This window comes from Sinohyriopsis cumingii, unplaced genomic scaffold (genome assembly GCF_028554795.1).
Source record: "Sinohyriopsis cumingii isolate HCF-2022 unplaced genomic scaffold, ASM2855479v2 utg000379l, whole genome shotgun sequence".
Classification (NCBI taxonomy): Eukaryota; Metazoa; Mollusca; class Bivalvia; order Unionida; family Unionidae; genus Sinohyriopsis; species Sinohyriopsis cumingii.
Window position 1 is genome coordinate 210,500 of NW_028315894.1, and position 22,651 is coordinate 233,150.

A 22,651-nucleotide genomic window follows, 5' to 3' on the forward strand; every position below is an offset into this window, starting at 1 on the left:
ATTCCATGTCGAATTGTCACATACAAATCCAGTCCATAATCACGAAATTTCCTAGAATCGAAAAAAATACCAAAATCTATCCATTCCAGATCAAATGGAAAAGTTGTTGCAATGCACATTCATTCACCATATGACTCCAAATTTCAAGTTTAACTAGACACGCCATTTTCTTTCGAAATTTATGACGAGCGCGCAACTAAGTTCAAATTTATCTGGGCGGAGTTATGTGTGCAGTAATAATGTTGATTTGTGTAATGATGAATATGCACTTGTGTATTTAGTTTGGAATGCCGCATACATTCATTTACGTTGTTTTTTGTAGTGTATTTTGTTTATGTAATTAAGCCTTAGGTAGAATAAAAAAATGAGCATATAATAAAATGGTTACTGCATTTGAATGGGAAAATAAGAACTCGTTTTGTCGGAAGGATATACTGCGCTCCCAAGGTCGTGCAGTATTTAATCCAAATGCAGTAACCTATAAATATTTCAATAAATGTACTGTTATCCTATTAACCATAAGAAAGGCTTATAAAGTACCTAAGGCAATTACCTTTCTCATCATGAGGAATGCCTTTTGTGTAATTCAGGCGCTTAGTTTTATTAGCAAATCATTTGTGAAACAAAACTCCGGTTGATAATCATCGGCAAATACGAACTTAAATTGATTGATAAAATCTTGATAAATGCGACTTGTACGTTAGCGATGGCAAGTATTTATGTATCTGTTAGAAATAATTGTCACTGGTGTTTATATAAATTGGCAACAAATTTGATAATGGTTTCAAATGAAATAATTGATAGTATTAACACAAATAGGAAAATTACATTTTTAAAAAAGTATAATTTGCTATACAATGAATACGAAAAGCAAAATAAGCAATTGAAAATTTACCTATCTGTTGTACGTGACGAAAAGCTTGCACTGACATTCAAACACTTTTTTTTAATTGTATCCATCAGATTTGTGTCATAGCTTTAGAGATTACTTTTCATGTCGATACTAGTCTTTCAACAATGGATTATTTTCCAGTGACATTATGCATGGTACATATACAAAATTTGATAAAGGATGATTCGCAGTCATATGGATAAAATAATATAAGCATTTACTTCTTCGAATCATATAATTAACACTATAATGATCAGAACTCTATAATCACCCGACGACAACGTGAATAGCCATTTCTGAAACAAATGATATCGTTATATCATTTGTTATCTAATAAATTGGTCGTCTAAATAACATTCAGATAGCCATTTTTGCAAAACAAATTGCTTTTTGAAAAGCTTAGCACAAAAATTAGTAGTTAAAGGAAATGTCTACGAATTTTTCTTATTCAAATAAAACATTGGACATAACATAGTTCGAAGTAAATCGTGTTCTCTTGAAATATGTCTGATACAGAAAGGAAATGATCGTTTAATTATAGAGTTACAAAGTGAATAATAACAAAGACTTGTTATTGCTAAGATTAAACAATTGACTCGTTCGGCTATAAAACGTAGCCAACATTTTCGAGACTTACGGCGAAGGTCAATTTTGATGTATGCGTATGACCCGGGATGTGGGGTTGGGTGCAATGATGTTGTTGTGCGGTTAACACCATTTTCAGCACACAGTCGTCAATACATGTAGGCCAGCGTAGCTGATAGGGGTAGAACCAGGGAAAACCCTGATAAGAACCACCAACCTGCGGGAGGCGACTGACAAGCATTCCTACAGGGGTGCAGTGGAAATGGTTCATATGTGCTACATGCAACCGTGAGAATAATTAGGTTGAACCTGCAAAGTGAAAGCAGCCTTCATGTTATCCTTACTACCGGCAGGGACATGTACATTATCATATTTTTGTACACATGTGGTTCAATATCCATTTAATTTAAGAACATTTGTTCACATGTTTCTGATTACAGGTATAAGCTAATATTGTTGTCACGAATATACGTGTTGCTTTAATATATATATATATATATATATATATATATATATATATATATATATATATATATATATATATATATCGCAGCGACATTGAAAACAAACATTCATCAACATTTTTATTCCGCATGAGTCAGGCCACAAGTAGGTTAGGTGTTTGATGTCATCTATGCACTTGAATGGTGTAATAGTGTTCTTTACAGGTGAGATATAATTACAAATACCAAACTTTATTTGATACGAGGAAATATATGCCTTTTTATTTCTTGTTTTCTATGTATACTAACAGCTGCCTCGCTTGGCACTCAGTATTAAGAGGTTAGTGTTAGGACTGGTCGGGCTGGTGTCAGGATAATGTGACGGGGTGGAACATAATGCTACATGTCTGCGGCATGATGCCCCAGTGCTAGACATCACTATAAACTGCACCATTGCAGACATCGTAGCGATATGACTGAACAATTGTTAAAGTTACGTTAAAAGTCCAAATCACAATAACAACAACAACAATTTCTTGTTTTCTATGTCAAAGTCAATAGAATACTTAAAAGACCACTTAAAGACTAGAATACACGTTTTTGTTAATCTTGGTCCTTGTAAAGACAGATAACTATTGTAAATACATTGCGTCCAGCTGGAAGCTGATAAATATTTTATTTTATGTTATTAAAGTGGCTAATTATGAGTTTGGAAGGCTCTAACCTTCTCCTGTGCAATGTTAAACAAGACTAATGTGCTGGTCATCAGCGATAGTTTGTCTTTTATGGTGTCCCGTTCGCTTCTAGAAATCAGAGGCTAACCGCTTAGTTCACAGAACTGGCAATCTGCATAGTCATAATCGGATTCTCCGTGTCTCGGTTGTTCATTCGAATTGTCATTGGTGTTAATTTTTTTTGCTGCATCGTAGATGGCCAAGTCATCCTGTCAAAAAAGGCTGTAGTTAAATTGCATGAATTGTACCATTCAGACGAAACTAGTAAACTAAAACTAAGCATAGAAATAGCACTATTTAATTTCCAACAGTTAATGGCACAGAAGAAGAAAGCATGGATAATCGTTTTGTTTTAAATTTTGTTTGTACGTTGAGAAGTGATCTATGTGATTAGCCTTTGCAAACATCAGACAGGTATCCTATATTAATTTGTTAATGAAACAACTAAATTATGAGCATTATTGTGCATCGAACTGTGCTCTTTAAAGACATAAACGATGAAATTGCAATTGCATTTCAGTGGATGGACAGACAGTTCTTTCCTATTACATGTGACTCGATGGACATTTAACGTGTCAATTCTAATAAATTTGTTCAACGACTAAATTGAGAGAGAGAGATGTAGAGAGAGAGAGAGAGAGAGAGAGGGATTGACTAATTCATTCATTAACTGAGTAATAACCTTATTTAAGGGGCATTACGAAAAGTACAAACTGTCCCAATAATACATCAAAATAGAAACGTTAGCAGAAGTTTGAACAAAGCATAAAATAATATAAAGCAGAAAATGCTAATGTTAGTTAAGTCGAGTAAACGTCTATCATGAAAATATCGAGAACATGTATACCGTTAGGTAAATATGAATCATCGCTTTATTATACTACAAATTGATTATATAAAATGAGCTAAATCATTAAAATACGCAACCTGACATACGTTCGTTCAGAGTACATAGTTTAAATAAACTACAGAGTATCAAAACAAATTTAAAATAAGCTCGGTACATAGTCAAACATTTCTTGTATACCGTTTCCAATTGGACAGCTTGCATGCACAGAATATGGAAATGCATAATTTGACTTTTACTACCGATAACTAATAACTCTCCAGACATTATTGGTAAAACGTTTTGATAAAATCAGCTTTAAAATAAATACATGTAAACATTCTCACCGAATGTATTAATAATATGGCACCAAACCTATATTTTTTCTGGTGTAAAGAAAGTACAAGCAGCAATGAAATGATCAACTTTAGAAATATAAATATTCTGACAGCGAGTACATTCTCAACCGCAGATGAAAACAGTTTAAACACGATATTGGCTGCAACTCGATATGATGCAAAAGATGCTGGAAATTGTCCAGCTATTTCTCATACAGACGGATTCAAGCTAACCTCCAGCAATAGCTTCTATAATCTTTTAAGCAAGGCTTCTCTTTTAAGCAAGGCTTCTTTAATTAGTCTACATTTTAAATCGTCGTCATATAATGTATAGATGTTTTGTTAAACAACGTTACTAGCCAAATGTTTGACCTGGAATCGGCCTTGAAACGGGAACGAGACCAAACTTTGCACAGTAGTCAACAAATGTTAGAAATAAAGCCCATATTATTTAAAGTAGAAATACTAGATTTGCAAAATAGATTGTAGGGACTCTACAAAGATGATATAAGTCTAAATTTAATATATATATATATATATATATATATATATATATATATATATATCGAGAGAGAGAGAGAGAGAGAGAGAGAGAGAGAGACTTGAATTGTTAAATCACCCAATACCCTCAGTATAATGCATGTTTGTAAATATCTAGATTGTTTGTACATTTGCTTCATGTAATAACAGTGATCTCTATTAAAAGTACATTCATAAGGCTGGAGCCTCAGCAGATTTCACAACCATACAAAATGTATAGGGTAAAGTAATAGTTTCACACAAAATGTTTGTTATGACTGGATTATAACCTTACTTATTACCTCATAAGTCACTTAAACGTAATAAATATCTTACAAGTTATTTTTTATTCTTCTTTATCCGAGAATCAATTTAGCTATGCGTATGATGCCTCATTTCTAAAACGTCTACATGATTCTGTTTCTAGTGCAGCCTCATATCTCAATGACCGATACATGTTTTCTTTTGACGTCAGCTGAACTTTCATTTCAGACAATAGTATTTCTTTTTCAGAATGTATCCGAGTCTGCGCTGTACAGAATGCTGGAAGCTTATTCAGTAATTAATCCATGCCTAATTGTGATATAGACAGAAGAACAATCTATTCTGCTACAGAAAAAATTGCACGCTGTTGAAGCACAAGGCAGATCATTGCTAAATCCCATGTAGAGTCAAAGGGATAATATTACACCTTGCCACGTGCTTTCATCAATGAGAGTGTGTTAAAATTCGTCTTGAAAGGATAACTCTGATGTACATATGAGAGAGAGAGAGAGAGAGAGAGAGAGAGAGAGAGAGAGAGAAATAAAGCTTATAGCAATACCTCATATATAGTATTGTACAGGTCTTCTGGTGGCTCTTCCTCGAAACTTTCCTTTCGAAAGGTGTCGATGCTTTCACATTTTGCTTGAACTGTATGTTCGCCACTATTGGATTTCTTATCTTTTTGAACCTTTTGATTCTGAGCTTCTGGTGTGAAGCATGTTTCAAGCTCACTTCTATCGCATGGCTGATTTTCGTCACCGTTAGAAACAAGTCTTTTTTTTATCACATCATTGCCTTGTGTGCCATTCCTCTGGCTTCTACGCATTATATTTGAAGGGGAGTATAATGCTTGCAATGATAAGACACCCCATAATGGGTAAAACGAGTCTTGTTTTGAATCCAAAAGATTGTGTAAACTCCTAGAATATCTTTTATGATTAAGATATGGTGGTCCGTAACGTCTGCTGCTTGTAGTATCATGGGTGTTTGGAATAGGTAAGGGTCTATTCTGTATCCTGGAAATCCCTTGTGACACTCCTCCATGTGTGGGTATTCGAGGATACATCACTGGGTGATTCAATATTTTTGAATCTATTTGCAATAGATGTAGGGGATGAAAATGATTAATATTAAATTAAAAGAATACATGGTAGATTCAATAGTAAAGGGGCTTCGAGAAAATTACAATAATACAAAATTTGAGACAATTTATGACTGTCAGTGAATGGGTATGCCAGTGCTATTTGTTTAACGGAAGCTATGAGAAACTAGAGGAATAGTGACCAATGTATTCACGTAAATATGCCTCCACCTCTCCCACATCCCACCATTACCCCACGATGGTAACGAGTATATGGTTTAAAAAATAGTAACACTCTTAAACTAGTTCCAGTACAATTAATGGGAAAAATGCATTTTTTGGTAATGACTAGTTGTGATCGCTAATTTCTGTCATACACTCCATCAGATTCTAAGTCTAACGACATTGTCGACAGCACAATGATTTGCCAATATTGTATAGGTTAGGATATCACATTCTCCTCTACAATGGCGATCCATTGAAACACGATGATTATTACATAGCCACGCTTACAAAGTGTAGGGATAATATACGTATTTACTTTTACTGGGTCAAGATTAAAATTTCAGAGAAAATCGAATTAAAACTGTTATTGCGTGTACTATGATTGATTGATTGCAAAAAGTATATATTAAGATAAATGTTTGCCGTCGGATTGACTTTGTTGATATTTAATACTAGTATTATCTTAACATCGTACTTCCATCGAGGCCTTTGCTATGGTTAGACTCGACGAATTAAAATTAAAAAGACAATTATTAAACTTAGTACAAAGACTAAGATTATCTGTGATAAGAGTAATACCTGGTTTATTACAAAAATTTTTGCTCCAATGATTGACCAGCAAAATTCCGACAACAGCCAGCATTATGGCAAATCCAACTAGTCCCATGCCGATCAATGGAATGTACTTATCTAATGAAAATTAGACAATAAATGTGAAATATGACTATCGGATAAGTATACTAATTAATTTGTTAATAATGAAAACATCTGGGTATCAGACTTGCATAAACGTCTATCTCGCTACAAATCTAGCTCTGCATGCGAAAATGTGCCAACAATCTGTTCATGTATCATAATAATATAATCCCAAAATGTTCTTATATGAATTCACTATAATTCTAAATTGATATTCCAGTCTAAGAATATTGTTGATGAGTAGTTTGTATTTTCAATGAGTAAATAAGTTCACCCCAATCAGATACTAAACACAACAATAAGACCGATTCTGCTTCAGTATGTTACAGCAAGAATGATTAGTTTCTCATTTAAACAGTATAATAAAAACAAACGTAGGACCAGGAAGCGCATTCAGAGAAAATTCTTAGCTTGTCAACAAGATTACATCTGTTAATAAAATCATAATAAAGAATGTAGTAATCGTCGGGTAGATCGGGATTTTTCAAGTGTGAATTCGAATATCACAGACCCAGACTAAGATACATATTCTTACATTAATGATTTGAATATTCAGTCCACACTCATAGAGAAAACTTAAGCTTTATATTATGTTGTTTGCCAAAATGAATGACTCTAGTCAGGTAAACAATGAACTTGATTTGAACAAGGACAATTACAAATTACAATTATCCATAATATATAATCGTTAAGAAAAACAAACAAATACTACAAATTAAATATACATAACAATGCAAAGAATAGTATTCAAAGAACAATACATGTGCGTATGTATAAAAGTATTGATGCATGTGTGTGTGTGCATGCGTGCAAGCATGTATGTATGTACGTACGCAAGCACTCACTCATGCAAGCATAGATGCATGCATGTATGTATGTAAGTATACATGCATGAATACATGTACGTAAGCATACATGCATGTATGTCTGTGTGCATGCGTGCGTGCGTGCATGCATGCATGCATGCATGCATGCATGTGTGTGTGTGTGTGTGTGTGTGTGTGTGTGTGTGTGTGTGTGTGTGTAATGTTTAACGGCTCAAATGAACAACGTTTTGTACAGAAACAATGTTAAAGTTTTAAGAGAAAATGGATTATTTCCTCTTCAATGTATAGCTAAACTTACCTCCAGGCGTTTCCTCTGTAGGTTTGTTCCCTGTAAATAAAACACTAGACATGTCAATATTGTTCCTACTTTCTCAATATTATGATTCACTTGTAACAAAATTTAAATTACTCTTAACAGGATCGTTTGACAATATTAATATTAAAGTGTTATTTTTCATGCATTGCTACTGTGAAATTCCAAATTTGTAGCGTTCAAGAAATATTGGTGTTTACTGATTCAGGTATGCAGCTGTTGTTTGGATGTCTCAATTTATTTTTCTACGAACATTTCGCCATACAAAATGGAGGACAAGGTAAAAGAGTGAACCAGTACCCTCACGATAGTTCAGTCATATGCTATCCAGTTTTCCGAACGAAGAAACAAAGACTGACCACAACAGACAACGTTCACAAATGATCCAGTATTTGTAGCACTTATGTTTGGCATTATTTGACAAACCATACAGGGTCACGAGATAAGTCATTTGGTGTCGTGTGGACATTAACTTTACGTTTGTCATGTTCGTTTTGTTGTTGTTTCTTTAAATACGTTTGCGATGACAATTTTGGAAAGAATACAAATATTTTACATAACAAGAGAACAAATAGATTCATTTACTTGCATTTTTTGTATATATATATATATATATATATATATATATATATATATATATATATATATATATTTATTGTGTCATAGGTCAATAGACATTATGTATTTAATGGACTATGTAAACAATTGTTCATTCCTGTTTTAACTTTAGTGTGTGTAGTCACAATTATTTGTGTTGAGATATAATTTAAGAGGAATCATTTATTTAAACTATTCATTGGAATTACAAAGTGATCATTAACTTTCTCAACAAAAGCACTACTCTAGAACTATTGTGAACTCATTCACATTACGGACTATATCATTGTAGTACACAGCATATGCAAGAATATTTAAATTTAATCAGATTATTCTTTCGCTTTTGATTTGTTATAGAATATTTAGAATAATTTGGGATTTAATTCGCAGAATTGTAAGTTCCCCTTAAAAGTTCACTTTGTAACTTAGAGAAATAGATTTATTTACTGAAATTGTACAAAACTTGTTGGTTTCACTTTTTTTTCTATTTCATAGTTTAAAACCACAGACTTGTAATAGTTATGCAATTCATATTGGAAAATATTTGAACAGAAAATATCCAAACAATGATTGAAATTTTGCACCTTTGCATTTTAAATATATTTATAAATAGCTTATTACCCTTGTCGCTAAAAAATATATACGTCATTCAACAGCGGGTGTTGTTTAACAATTGACACACTAAAAGAATAAGTTCGCACAAATATGATATTTAAACTTAATCATTCTGCATATAGCATCTATGTATGGGCTGGTTTACAGTTTACAGTAAGAGCTAATTTGCACAGATAGAATAGGACAGTTATTGAAGAAAGTGCGATACTTTACAATTCTTAGCTGCGGTATTTTTCACCCTGCAATTCAAATTTGACCGGAAATTGTATGCATTAATTCTAGTGACATCACATGTTTTGTGTGGATATTAGCATACCATTAGGGACATTAGTTACTCAAAAAGAATTAAGTATTTGTGGATTCTTCAAAATTGATTCGCGTCATTATAGATAATAAATATTTTTGCTATGTTTGTATGTTCTGATTAAGATGTTAGGAAGGTTAAAATGATAACATTTTTCGTTATCAGATTTAAAATGGGTTCTTTTCGAAAGAGGTATGGGATGCGCGGGTGCGTGGCTCCCTCTTTTGTTGGCTACTGCCACATAAATATATCCTTAAAAATAAAATGCCAGGCTAAATTTTGGTAACAGTACCCTCAAGATGAGTTTTGAATTTACGTTGTTCAGCGCCAATACAAACCTATATATCAGTTTTGCAAATCAGACAGCCTATAAATCACTTTGTAATCTGGGGGTTCTGGTTTAAATTTAAAGTACATTGTTCCATTAGACCATATTAATAACGTGCAAACAAATAGTTTGGGTCCATTTAATGATAAATGTCTTTTGTTCTTTAATCACTATAATTTTATAACTAACATATTTTAATTCGCTAAATGTGTGTGAGTGTGTGAAGATGATATAATTTACCGAGAACTTATAGATTTATTTGAGAAAAACATCATTCAAGAGTTTCACCGTACATGAAATATCATAGAGCGATAATCACTGATGTGAGAACCAATATTCGAAGGAAGAATTAGTTTTGAAACATGTTTGCAACCAACTTTTTATATTCAAACGTTTAATGTATTATATCGTACTTTTATTTTGCAATGTAAAGATCGTTGTTGCGGTGGTTGAATCACGACTGCCTTTACAATCGGGGTTTCTGTATATTTTATTCCATTTTAGGGCACGATAGACTATACATTGCGGGCAGAGTATTTCGTGGAGAAAAAATCCCAGAAAGGTCCAGGTAGAAACCGCCAATTCGAGAGAAGCTACTGAATAAGTTTCATTACATACTCCCGTTGGTCGAGTCGAGAATCGAAAAAAAGGAAAGTTTCGTGTAACCTGTAAAAGCGAACATCTTACACCACAGGACCATGCGGGTCCCGTATTTGGAAAAGGGAGAATGAGTCTCCTTGCAACGATAGCTTGAATATTTTAGTCTGAATGGATAGAAATGTGATCTAATTTACTGGTAATCTGATCAGCCTTTAATATACTGGAGCGTGCCTTGGTTAGTCTCTGGTGTAATATGTTTGTTGATTTCGAACAAAATATGCATGATATGCGGCCATTCTTGACTCTAACTGAAACCGGATATAGTATATAAGGTAACTTGACCTGGTTAACAGTGAACAAATGGAATAAAGATAAATTGCATTTAAAATATAAAAACAATATATAGACACAAGGAATAATTTTGTTTTGTACCGGAAATATTTAGCAGTTTCATTGAAGAAAATAATCACTAGTTTGTCTTTCACTAAGAAAAACTCCCACCCCCTTTTAATATGTAATCGTGTCCTCTTTAATCAATCCATTTGATAAATCTAATATATTTTTGTATAGTTCTATCGATTCTATAGATATTGTAATATTTGTACAACTCTGATATAATGTTTTGCCATCGAACTAATCAAATTACTCTTAACATCAACTTACAATAAGATTTACATGAAAGCATCTTTTTCATGCAAAAATTCCAGTTTCATCTTTTTAAAAGAAGTTACATTCTTTACAGGCTCTCGAATGGTATTCTTGTCAGTTATTTCAATTTAGCATGCTAAGAGTATTTACCATTGGCAAAAGGAGTAAAATTAGAGCATTGGAGCATCATATCCAATTACCCGAGTAGGATTTCTAACGAAAAGATGGACATTTATTAGCGCCAGAAAAATAAGTAGTTTGTTATGTTGTAATGAAAATACATTCCCCACTATTATTTTGGGAAGATAAACATTTATTTTATATTACAGAAGAAGAATATTATATATGTTTATATACTTGTCCGTATAGTTCTCATTTGAATGTCATTTAGTAATGTCCCGTAAATAAGAATTCAAATAATAATGTTATATCACACCTCCACATATGAAATGCACATGAAGGCGGACTGTGCATTGCTTTGCGAGCCTCTGTAACGAGTAAATTTTGTGTTTAAGCAGCAGATTTTTGCTTAAGGACCAACTCTTCCATATATATATATATATATATATATATATATATATATATATATATATATATATATATATATATTACAGGTACATACATAAGTGGCAATGGTGTGTAGGGTAAGATTCGTAAAATAATCACAAAAAGTAACTCGCCATTCTGCTAAGAAATTTAAATGCTACACAACTTTGAACGGAACGGTTATTTCTGTTGTAACTGAAAAGTGACCGGAAATGTAACACATCAGCTTTATTGATACCACCTATTTTATATAATCATTAGTAAACAATCAGGTACATAATTTATTCACTGAGAATTAGCATTTACTAGGTTTTTAAAGTTTATTCATTGACTCTGTAAATGTAACGGTAAGATGAAGGAAAGCATAGTTTAGTTGTGCAATGGTTTTTCATCTGCTTTAATAACCCATTTAATATATGATGTGTGTAAAGACTGCATATGCGGTAGGTGTATCAAAATTGCTTTAGGGAGCGATAAAGAAAAGATTCCTCTAATTAAACCCTGAATGTTTGGGTAGAATGAATGCAAATGGAATCTAACTTACTAGTGACTTGATTTACCTTGATCATGCTGCAGCAAAATGGGGCTAGATTTTGATGAACTATTTATTTCTTGATTTGTAACATAACATGTATACTGTCCGGCCAGTCTTGGCTCAAAGCTGTTGATGACTAGTTTCTCGCTGGTGATGACTGGTTTCTTGCCTTCAAGAAAGCTGTTAACCCTCCATGTATATATACACTTTGGACTGCAGTTAGCGGAACACTCTATCGTGAAAGGTTCATATTCCTTGAGGTAAATGTGGCTTTTGTTGAGACTCAGTAATATATTTTCCGGTCCATCTGAAAGTAGGTTATCAGGAAAGAACTTTGACAGGTTAACCTCTGGAAGCAATACTTATTGATGAGACATTTAGCTCGGTTCGAAAAGTTATTGGCTGACCACTTATACATATTTGTCGCATTATATAGAAGTTTTTTTGTGAAGCGAATGAAAATGTACCATCTCTTCTATTTAGACAAATTTCATGATTAAATTGATATATCTTGTCTAGCTATTAAACATATTTCTTATTTCTCTTTCAGAATGTCTGTTATTTGAACATTTAAGGTTGTTATCTACTTTGATATGTAATATGTCTCCAATGAGATGTGTAAATCATCGTTTACAAGCATTAACTTATAATGTAGTCTGACGGCGAACATTGGACACTGTTACTCGTGGGTGATATTGGGTGAGGCTTAATTTCCACCTATTTTCTTCCTCTTTCTCGTCCCACCGCCTTTATTCATCCTCAAGTATTCGAGGCACATGAATGAACCATAATATAACATTCACTGATCTCTTGGATAGAATTAACAGACACCATTAAATATCAAGCTGATCTTATGATAGTAAGTGTTGCTTCTCTTGAAATTAATAAACGAGTTAACGGTTTCAATGTTTTGCAGCAAGAGAGCCTTGGGAAGTAAAGGTTTGATACAATGCAACACATTGCAAATGTTTCATTTTGAAATGAGCGCAAAGATAAGAATTTATTAAGGGCATGATGAAAATAAAACAAATCTTTTTTTATTTTTTTTTAAATACCAATAGTTTAGCTATCAATTCAGTTATGCACTTGTAGATTATAAGTTAATATTTTGAGATGATGCGAAAGAAATAATTACCTAGCATGACGTAACGTTTAATATTTTACATATTGAAGTTCAAAAATTTCCAGACAAATGCTGAAGAACTCTCTCTACATATATATATATATATATATATATATATATATATATATATATATATATATATATATATCCTTAACAAACAAAAATAACAAGAAGCGTATATATATATATATATATATATATATATATATATATATATATATATATATATATATATATATATTAGAAAGTGTAAGTTAAAGCAAACGCACACATTGTAAATGATTTAAATGACCTAATACTTGAGGATAGTTGGCTCATGTGGAAGGGCAGGAATGAAAACAGTCATTTTAGCAATCTTAGTACTTGACCTGCAGGGGGATATATGTATGTGAGCATGATCGTTAGGCTGCATATTTCAAGCTGGCTGGTACATGAATAATCCCAAGCACATTATCAGATTATATTCGCATTTAGCCTTTGCAGTTTAGTGGCTAGAAACCGAAACAGTACTAGACTAGCCAGTTGGTGGTTCTTGTGGCTTGTCCGTGGACATGGCAATTGCTTTGGCAGGATTTACGCTTTCATGTGGCGATGAGCGGTTGGTCACCAATCATTCATCCATCCAATTATAATCTCGGCTGACTTTTTTCTCCATATTTGACAATATCCGATTTTTCAGCTTAATATCAACGTCACTGACTAACCAGTTAGTAGAAAAAGGTTCAAGTGATTTACTTCCAATGATATATGGTTTATAATTTCAGCCGGTATAGATCATCTGAAAAAGTATTAAGGCAAGCTTGTATGAAAGCAGTAACGTGTTAATATGATATATTTTACAGACAATATAGGTTATTATTGACAATTATTAAGAAAGAGTATTTGCCATTCTTTCTTATCTTGAAACACGTATAATCGATTGGCTGATTATCAAAACAGGTTGTTCGCTATAATATGATAGACATTATATGTTACAAATGGAGTGTGATTGGTTGAGTAAATGGAAATAATATGTTATATTTTTGATATTATAGGGGATTTTAAAACTTAATTAGGTTACCAATGCAACAGAAAGTTATATTCCTTGAAGAGATTTTGCACTAACCGATTTCAACGAAGCAGGAAAGATACAAAGTAACATAAGAGACTATTGCAGGGGACAAATAGTTACTTAAGGAGGAATTTTGCATTAACTCAGCACCGGTTAAATGGATACAGTTGTTAATATATGTATGTATATATATATATATATATATATATATATATATATATATATATATATATATTCAATTTACTCACAGATTACTTTCATTTCGTAGGGATCGCTGACTGCTGAGCAGCTACCATGTTTGCAGGTTACACTTGAGAATCCGCTGGCTGTTTCATTCAAACATACTTGACATGTAACTTGGCTGAAGTTGTCAGTCATGCGCAGACTGGATATTTTCTGTGCATTCACATTACCGACTGGTGTTATCTCTGAACCATTAATTTTCCACCTGTATATAAAACACTCTAGTCCACAGGTAGCTTTGCAGATCATTTCAAACGGCTGGTGAAGGATCGGCTTCCGCACCTCAAAAAGTTTTGGCTTTCCTGAACCATAAATAACTTAGAATATATATATATATATATATATATATATATATATATATATATATATATATATATATATATATATATATATATATATGTGTGTGTGTGTGTGTGTGTGTGTGTGTGTGTGTAATTCGCATCGTGAAAACTGACTCCCGATGTTTTAAATAGTATTATCTGTCTCCTTATTTATGCTTTTATTTAGGAGAATGTTTTCGGGATATAGAGGAAAACATATTATCTCCCCTTATGAAAGTAACAAGGTAATGACGTGATGACGTAATTATTAGAAGTCCCCATCTTAATTTTTATCAAAATGCGGTATTAATTTAAAAGTGTCCAGAATAAATAGTTTCCTAAAACAAGTGACACCGGTTTATAATTCATTATTAAAAACATCATAAAGGCAACTTGATACGTAGTAAAATGAACGAATTTTGGCAGCGTAAGGTGACTAGCATATTTATTGCATTGAGACACACCATATGATATTGCATTCACCCACCCCCAAAATCCCCATAATATAAACACACACACACACATACACACACAGAGCGAATATGTCGTGCTACCAGAAAAAAATTGCCATGATCTTAATATGTTTTTATAAGAGTTGTCGTGTATTCATTTATTTGTACTGGTTTTCATCCTCAGTCTAAGTCTCGTGTTAACATAGGGCACACTTACTTTCCTGTCCGTCAAATAGTCGCCCATTAGTAGAACATAAAGTACCAAATATTATCTCTTCCTGCCAAGGACCGATTCTAATCATGTGAACTGTAGATGACATAGATCTGGGGAAAATGCACATCTTTTGCTGAGAAAAACTTTCTCTCTTTTAAATGCCGTATATCATCTAAAAATCATACATCTCTCCAGGAAACCTCTATGCAAATACAATCACTTGGATATATTATACATCGTCATGAATCGTTTGATTCAGACGATATTGATTCAGACGATATGGTGTGAATATACATTAGTCATTGTTACTCTTTGTTTTGTGTACGTAATAACACGCAATCTCGAAATAATATCTTTGAACTCTTTCCCTTTCTTACTAGAATACTTACAATGTGCCCAGTAATGCTTGCGTTAATTTGAATGGTGTGAATTATTCATGCTAATTACTAAGAAACAAATCTCTGTCGTACTCGTACAAAATCTGATACACACATACAAATTAAATGCAGTGAATCTTTAAATGTTGTGTCGACTATACATTATAATGTTAATGGTTTAGTATCAAACAGTAAATGGGTAAGTTAATAAATTTGTCACAGCTTATGACTTTACTCTGATTTCATGAACACAAGGCTACACGCATGCATGTGCCTCAGCCATTTTAAACCCCATGACATTCTTATGCTCTTTTTGCACCTGTTTACTGATTAATAACGTGTGTCTCTATTTATTTGTCTTCATGCAACCTTCTCGTCCAATCGTTCGCATCAACGTTTTAAAGTTCAGGGAGTCATACAAGCCTGCCAATATAATCATGGAAGACAGTCACAGAGTCTTATGAAAATAATACATGCTGAGGAGACATATAAGCTTGTGAAAGTAATACAAACTATGGCGTCATACGACATTATGAAAGTATTACATGCTAGGGAGTCAAACGGTTTTGAGAAAGCAATTCGTGTTAGGGAATCATGGGACCCCGTGAAAGTAACTCATGTTAGGGAATTTTTATTATCTTTTATAAAACAACCGGAAATCGAACTTGGGAAAGTAATGAGTGTTAAGGACGTTAATGATCTTTATGTTTAATAAAGATCATTAACGTTCTTAACACTCATTTTGAATTTCACAACCAGGGAAATGTTTTCGGAATCAAACTGATCTCGGTTGGTTGTTTAAACCGAGATCAGTTTGACTCCGAAAACATTTCCCTCGTTGTGAAATTCAAAGTTACACATATGGGAAGATTAAAGGCGGAGACAGATGCATGCTATTAAAGTATTAAAGTCATATGTCTTTATTTTATAATAATAATAATAATAATAATAATATAATAACTATTATTATTATCATCTTAACTGCATCATAATTTGCAGAAATATCAATATCAATATCAATATATATATATATTAGGACATTAAGTGTTAGAAACCAATAAGTGTGAATCTTCTAAAACTTCTGATATTTAACCATTACATTTGTAACATTAAAATGCACATATATTAACACAATTTCGAACAAAAAATGAAACAATAAAAAAGGATAACTTTAATGCCAAGCACATTTTCGGATATATTTACTTCTTCGTATTGGTGGGCTACTGAAGAACGCACACGACAGCAGCAATACTAAACGTTGTCAAACCAAGTTTATATGTTATACATTTACCGTGGAGCTTTGTGCTGTTTTTAAGGAACATACACTTTTAGGAGGAAGGGCACGTTGCTGCTTTCAGCATATTATGTAGGTTAAAATGGCTGTTTATAACCATATATGGAAAAAGGGGAGTAATGATACGTGTTGCCCATCTAAGGTATGTATGTCTGTGTTAGCAATATTGTTTAAACGATTTGAGGAACGAAATAACATTTCATTTACCTCAAGTAATATAACTGTACATAGTTTGAGCCAAAACATGCAATGTTCGATTGGGAATGGCGACATATTGCCGATCTGTATCGTGAAGTTATTTTGTATGGCGTTGATTGCCCGAAGGTATGTTTTCTCCTAGCGTGTAGCGAATGCATTACGTTAGTGCTCGCCTCCATAGAGGCCTACTGGAATGGATAACATGTATAAATCCCTTCTCTTAATTACTTTATCACCTTCAATACCTATTAATAGACATTTGTCCAGGCTAAATTTCTGACGTCCCATGAGTGACATTTTTTATACCATCTATGCATTTGTGATAAAGTGTGTGTGTGTGTGTGTGTGTGTGTGTGCAAGAGAGATGTATTTATGCTAAAAGTGAAGAGTCGACTTAAGCGTTTAATTGTCACGTCATTTTTATAATTTGTGTCATGTAAACCTTTCAATTACGTACAATGAAGGGTAAATGAACATTCTGTAAAGTATGAAAATGAAAATTACTAGAGAATTTTAAGCCAGTTTGACGAGTTGTCATTTGTTTCAAATTCACGACATTTTTATGTGTTGAACGCCATCTAGGCGATAGTGTCTGACCAAAACTTCATTGAGACAGTAGCATTCGTATGGCCCTTATGAACTAAAAATAACATATTTAGCAATTAGAATATTATTAGTGGTCAGACCAGTTGTTAATGGCAAGAATACTATACCATATGTCACGAAGAAATGTATGCATTTTATAAAACTGGATACTACTACCACTTTCAGTAGAACCACGACTATAACAAATTTGATAAAACTGAACAAAATGTTAAAGGCAAATTATTGAAATAGTTATTGGCTGAAACAGGTGGGAGGTCGAATGGCACTTACGATATAAAATTTAGAGCCTTTACCCGTTGCCATTATACTAATCTCCGTATTAACTGAGAACAGAATGAAAATATTACAAATAGGAACCCTCTTTGCAAGTTAGTGATGCTATGTCCATAATACATATTTAGATTAATCACCCAGGTAGCATTCAAGATGCCATTTGAAAGCTACTAACCTCAGATAGCATTAATACAGTTTTAAAGTTCAATTGAGAAAACAAAATAAAAAGAAATTAAAGAATAAACGAAATACTAAATGTTTGATATAGGTAAAATGACTCACCAATTACTACCAGCTTCTTAAAAGTACTATTATTTGCCTGGTTTAGTCCAAGAAACCACAGCGAATAGTCTCCACTCGTGTGTTCAGTCACATTAAACATAGTCAGAGATAATATCCACTCATCCCCGTCGTTTGATATGTTGCAATAGGCTGATAAATTGTCCATAGGTTCACAATCACCATCAATAATCTGAGCAACTATGTTCGAGGAATGATGCACCCAGGCATGAATGGTTTTAATTGATTTATTTCCTAATGTCCAGTGAAAAGAAACGTCACACCCGGTGATGGCGAATATGTCTTCATCTAAAAATCAAAATCAAATTATTAAAAATAGATAGCTTGTAGCATGTACTTCAAGAATCTGAACTTTTTCCCCAAAAATGGGAAGTAGAGGAATCATAATATCCACGATATCAATTTTAAATTATGAACAGTACCACCAACAGGATTCTCAGTCATTATTTCTTAGTTTTATGACTGATTTAAAAAATGACATTTAGCTTCTTATATGGTTTGTAAACGTTAGGAGGAATATAAAATTCTTTACATCATCTTAGTATTTTATTAGCAATATTATTGGAAAGACACTTATTTGGGAAGGATTCGAGGGGAGTTTGAAGCACATTCCAGAATAAAATTTGACAACCGTTTATCCATATGAAGGAGAGATATAAAAAAGGCAAGCAAACACAAACAAACAAAGCTTTGCCTCCATTTAACGTTAGTCTTTCTACTACTATAAGTTGTTCAAGTATGACATTTCATTCAATCAGATTTTTGTTATGGCTAGTACAAGGAAATGATTCAAAAATGCAATATATGGGTGCAATTATTCCACCCATGCCCAATTCTATAACACTGATTCAAATTAAACAAATTCGAACCTCGCCGTTTACAGCAAAACCATCAAAATGTTCCTTTATTCAGTCTGGATAGGATCTGTTAATGTTAAGACTAATCATTTTCATACAGCTCCTTAGGCTGAGATCAGTTAGGGCTCCTATCGAGCCACTGGTTACAAAATTGGAATATATTCAACCCTTGAGCCAATAACAGCTGCTATGTTAACGACCTTGACTAGTTCTGCTGATGGCCAGCCGGAATCGTTATTATGACGAAGAAATCAGAAAAAAATATTATGTTATCTACATTTAGGTGAGATCGGTACTGAAGTTAATAGAATCTGAATGGTGCCATCAAATCCATAATATGTCAACAATTTAGATATCATTTTTAGAGACTACTCGCAAGGTATCTGCTGCTGTGTGATTTATTATCCGATATTAACTCTCCGAAACCTTTGAACAACCCATTTGGGTCAACCTATACCAAAACTGTTTTCAACGTTGATAAGCGTGTTTATGGTCACTTCTAGTTTTATTACTGATCTATAATCTGTCTGCATGAAGTGTACTTAGGAATATTACAAACTGATGCTTCTGAGAAGCGGTGCATTGACGAGGCAACATAAACATTTGAATCCCTAGCAACGCCATCAGACCTAAGGATTATAAACTTTCTTTTCTGATTCCACTTTAACAAGTTAGTCAAGTGTAGTATCAAGCTTGAGCATTTATGTAAAATATAATTTTGCCATACATTGCGTTTGCAAGACGTAACCTTAAGCTGGCGGACTGAATTTTGCAACCGCACGTGTCAATACTAGTCATTGTTTTACCGGATTCCCTAATGTCTCCGTTATGACCAATCGCTACGGGTTTATCGAGTTTAACAATTACGTGAGTGACGTGATGTCTCAAGGATTACAGCAGACTGACATTTTTATATTCTACTTCATCTTTTCATCAATCGAGTTCTACACAGTGTCATCAGTTGAGGATATGGACGCTTAGTCGACCCTATCATGTCTCGCATGGTCAATATTTTACTGTCGACTGTTCCAAGTTCTGTTTTAGTGGTAAAATGTAGACTGCCTGTATTGGCATAAAGGAACGTGTTTGATGGTATTCACATTTTTTGGGTCTGTGAATCTAAGCACGGCACTGCAATTTGAACTAAATTTAACAACATTGAACTAAATTCATCTTTACGCAAATGTAAAAGTCAAGCAATGATCCAGAGTGTGAGATCCTACCTAACACCTACCGGTTACGTCATCACGTCGTTCCCACGCCACTCCTGTGGAACGTGCTTCAGATCACCTTTGCCTCAAAGGCCATCTCACTCGTCCCCAACCTACCGTCTCTGTTATTGGTTTCCAATGTAGCTGCATTATGGTATTAAATCTTAGTGACACTCTCACTCTAAACTGATTGCATGAAATTAGGTTATTACAGCCTACCATTTAAGTTATTGTATAGACATAACCTACTGTTTGGATACCGTCGTGCGGTCCACACCTTTTGGTGTATAGAAAACTTAGGTTTACATTTGTCATGATGTTAATACTAATCATGTGATGCAAGCTGGATATGGCAATCACCCAGGGAATTAATTCATTTTTGTTTGCGAAGAATGGATATACATCTGATTGTGATGGTCATTTGTGAGAAGCTGTATTGGCACTGCTGCTAGTGGTATCTTCAAACTTCATCGCGGATCATATTTCTTGCCTAAAATAGACGAACCTGGCAATACTCAGCTTTTCCGTCAGCACACTTGTCAGCTATTAATGGAACATTTTATAATCTTTGGAGTACAATTGGCTGGGTACCGTTCACTGACAGGCCTCATAGACCATGGTCTCTCTACGATAAAATAAAACGTGTAAGATAAAATATATACCTATGAAGTACTTACAGTTATGCTTACTATGGTATTCAGCACTTGTGTTCAAGTAAAGCACACACCATAATAACACTGCTACACCAATGCGTTCCATCTTGTCATCTACATGGGTGCAGATTAAAACAGCTTTGTGTAAAGCTCTTTTCCGATGAGTCAAGGTTTCATCCTCATTAAAACATATCGAAAGGCCACGAAGTGCTGAACCTAATGTGCATATGTCATTACTGTTGAAACAATAGTATTTGTAAATTCCAGTGCACTCTGTATTGAATATCTACCTGAAATACGTAACTACATTTTATCAGCTACTTTTGCAATGAAGCACGTTCTTGATATTCTGAGAAAATGTATTATTCAGTAAACATTATTAATACTAATGAATTAACATTATACCAGTTTCTACAAGTTATCAGTAATACGATACTAAATTTATACTGCAGGAAGAAAAATCTATAATACAGATAGACCAAACTTGTTTATTTAGTTTGACAATGAAAATTAAATTGCTTCGTAGAAATTGTAAATAAAAGAGACCTTGATGTAACTCAAACTCTGGCGAATTATAACTCTAAGAGTAAATTCAGTCAAAGCGAATCAGAAAAGCATCGTGAGCTGTTGAACTGATGGATCTAAACGTGATATATACCAAAGACTTATAAAAATTATGCTAACAGTGGCCTCGCTTGGCTCTCAGATAAAGATGCTAGTGTAAGGATTAGTTGCCCTGATGTGAGGATAATGTGATTGGGTGGGACATCATCATATATGTCTGCGGCATGATGCTTCAGTGCTAGACATTTCTTTAAACTGCCACACTGCACACATCGTAGCGAAAAGATTTTTTTTTAAAGCTACGCTAAAAATCCAAATCACACACATCACTGCCATACACGTTTACTTTTCACACGGTCATGTTTCCACTGTGATGTACGTATGCAAGATTTTCCTTTATTATACATTTCATAATGAGATATGAAATTGTATTAGATGGAGAAATAATAATATTGTTATAGTCGCGATACCACTTTTCACACCGCAGTGGCGGTATCACGTATAGACCTAATACCGTTCCCATATTGTGGTACTTAGAAAATGCCATTATTGGAACTCAGAGACCGCTAACGATTGGAATTTCCGCCAGAACACCACTAAAATATACTATACTTTTGTACTTTTGATATAACGTTTAGGATTATTTGGGATTTTATTCGCAATATTTTGAGATCCATTTCCACTTTGCATTCTTGGAAAATAAAAGTGTTGTTAAAGTTTACAAAACTAGTTAGTTTTTGCTATTTTTTGTTACTTTTCTTAAGATCACAGAGTCGAAACTATACATAGTGACGTGGATTGTAAAAATGGACCATTATAAAACGAGGGAGTTAATCACCCAAGCCTTGCAAATTTATACTCATCAAAAGAGAACTAGGTTTAAAAAAAACCTAAATTAAACAAACAAAATAGAAGCTTTAAAAAGCATGCTACAGCGACTGCAATGTAGGTAACAGGCTATCAAAGTAACAAATCGTATCATATAATAAATAAAAAGAG

The 22,651-nt window shown here is 33.5% G+C and overlaps 1 protein-coding gene across 1 annotated transcript; it reads right to left on the reverse strand.

Annotated features, from left to right (window-relative positions):
• Nucleotides 1–2,462: 2,462 nt before the first annotated feature.
• Nucleotides 2,463–21,218, reverse strand: LOC149774196 (uncharacterized). The gene is made up of 8 exons (XM_089945656.1): nucleotides 21,113–21,218; nucleotides 18,350–18,655; nucleotides 14,339–14,635; nucleotides 11,942–12,223; nucleotides 7,729–7,758; nucleotides 6,487–6,597; nucleotides 5,161–5,693; nucleotides 2,463–2,863 (listed from the first exon to the last, which is right to left on the reverse strand). Exons 1-8 carry the CDS (start codon nucleotides 21,192–21,194, stop codon nucleotides 2,738–2,740), a joined length of 1,767 nt encoding a protein of 588 aa, XP_089801782.1. The 5' UTR covers nucleotides 21,195–21,218; the 3' UTR covers nucleotides 2,463–2,737.
• Nucleotides 21,219–22,651: the final 1,433 nt, after the last annotated feature.

Bases quoted from the DNA above. Each gene is read 5' to 3' on its own strand.
- LOC149774196 (XM_089945656.1), bottom strand. From the start codon at position 21,194: ATGGAACGCATTGGTGTAGCAGTGTTATTATGGTGTGTGCTTTACTTG. The intron at 7,759-11,941 runs GTAAATCAAGTC...TTTTATTTACAG, and splicing joins TTTGCTGCAGCATGATCAAG to GGAACAAACCTACAGAGGAA. The intron at 6,598-7,728 runs GTAAGTTTAGCT...AATTTTCATTAG, and splicing joins TACAGAGGAAACGCCTGGAG to ATAAGTACATTCCATTGATC.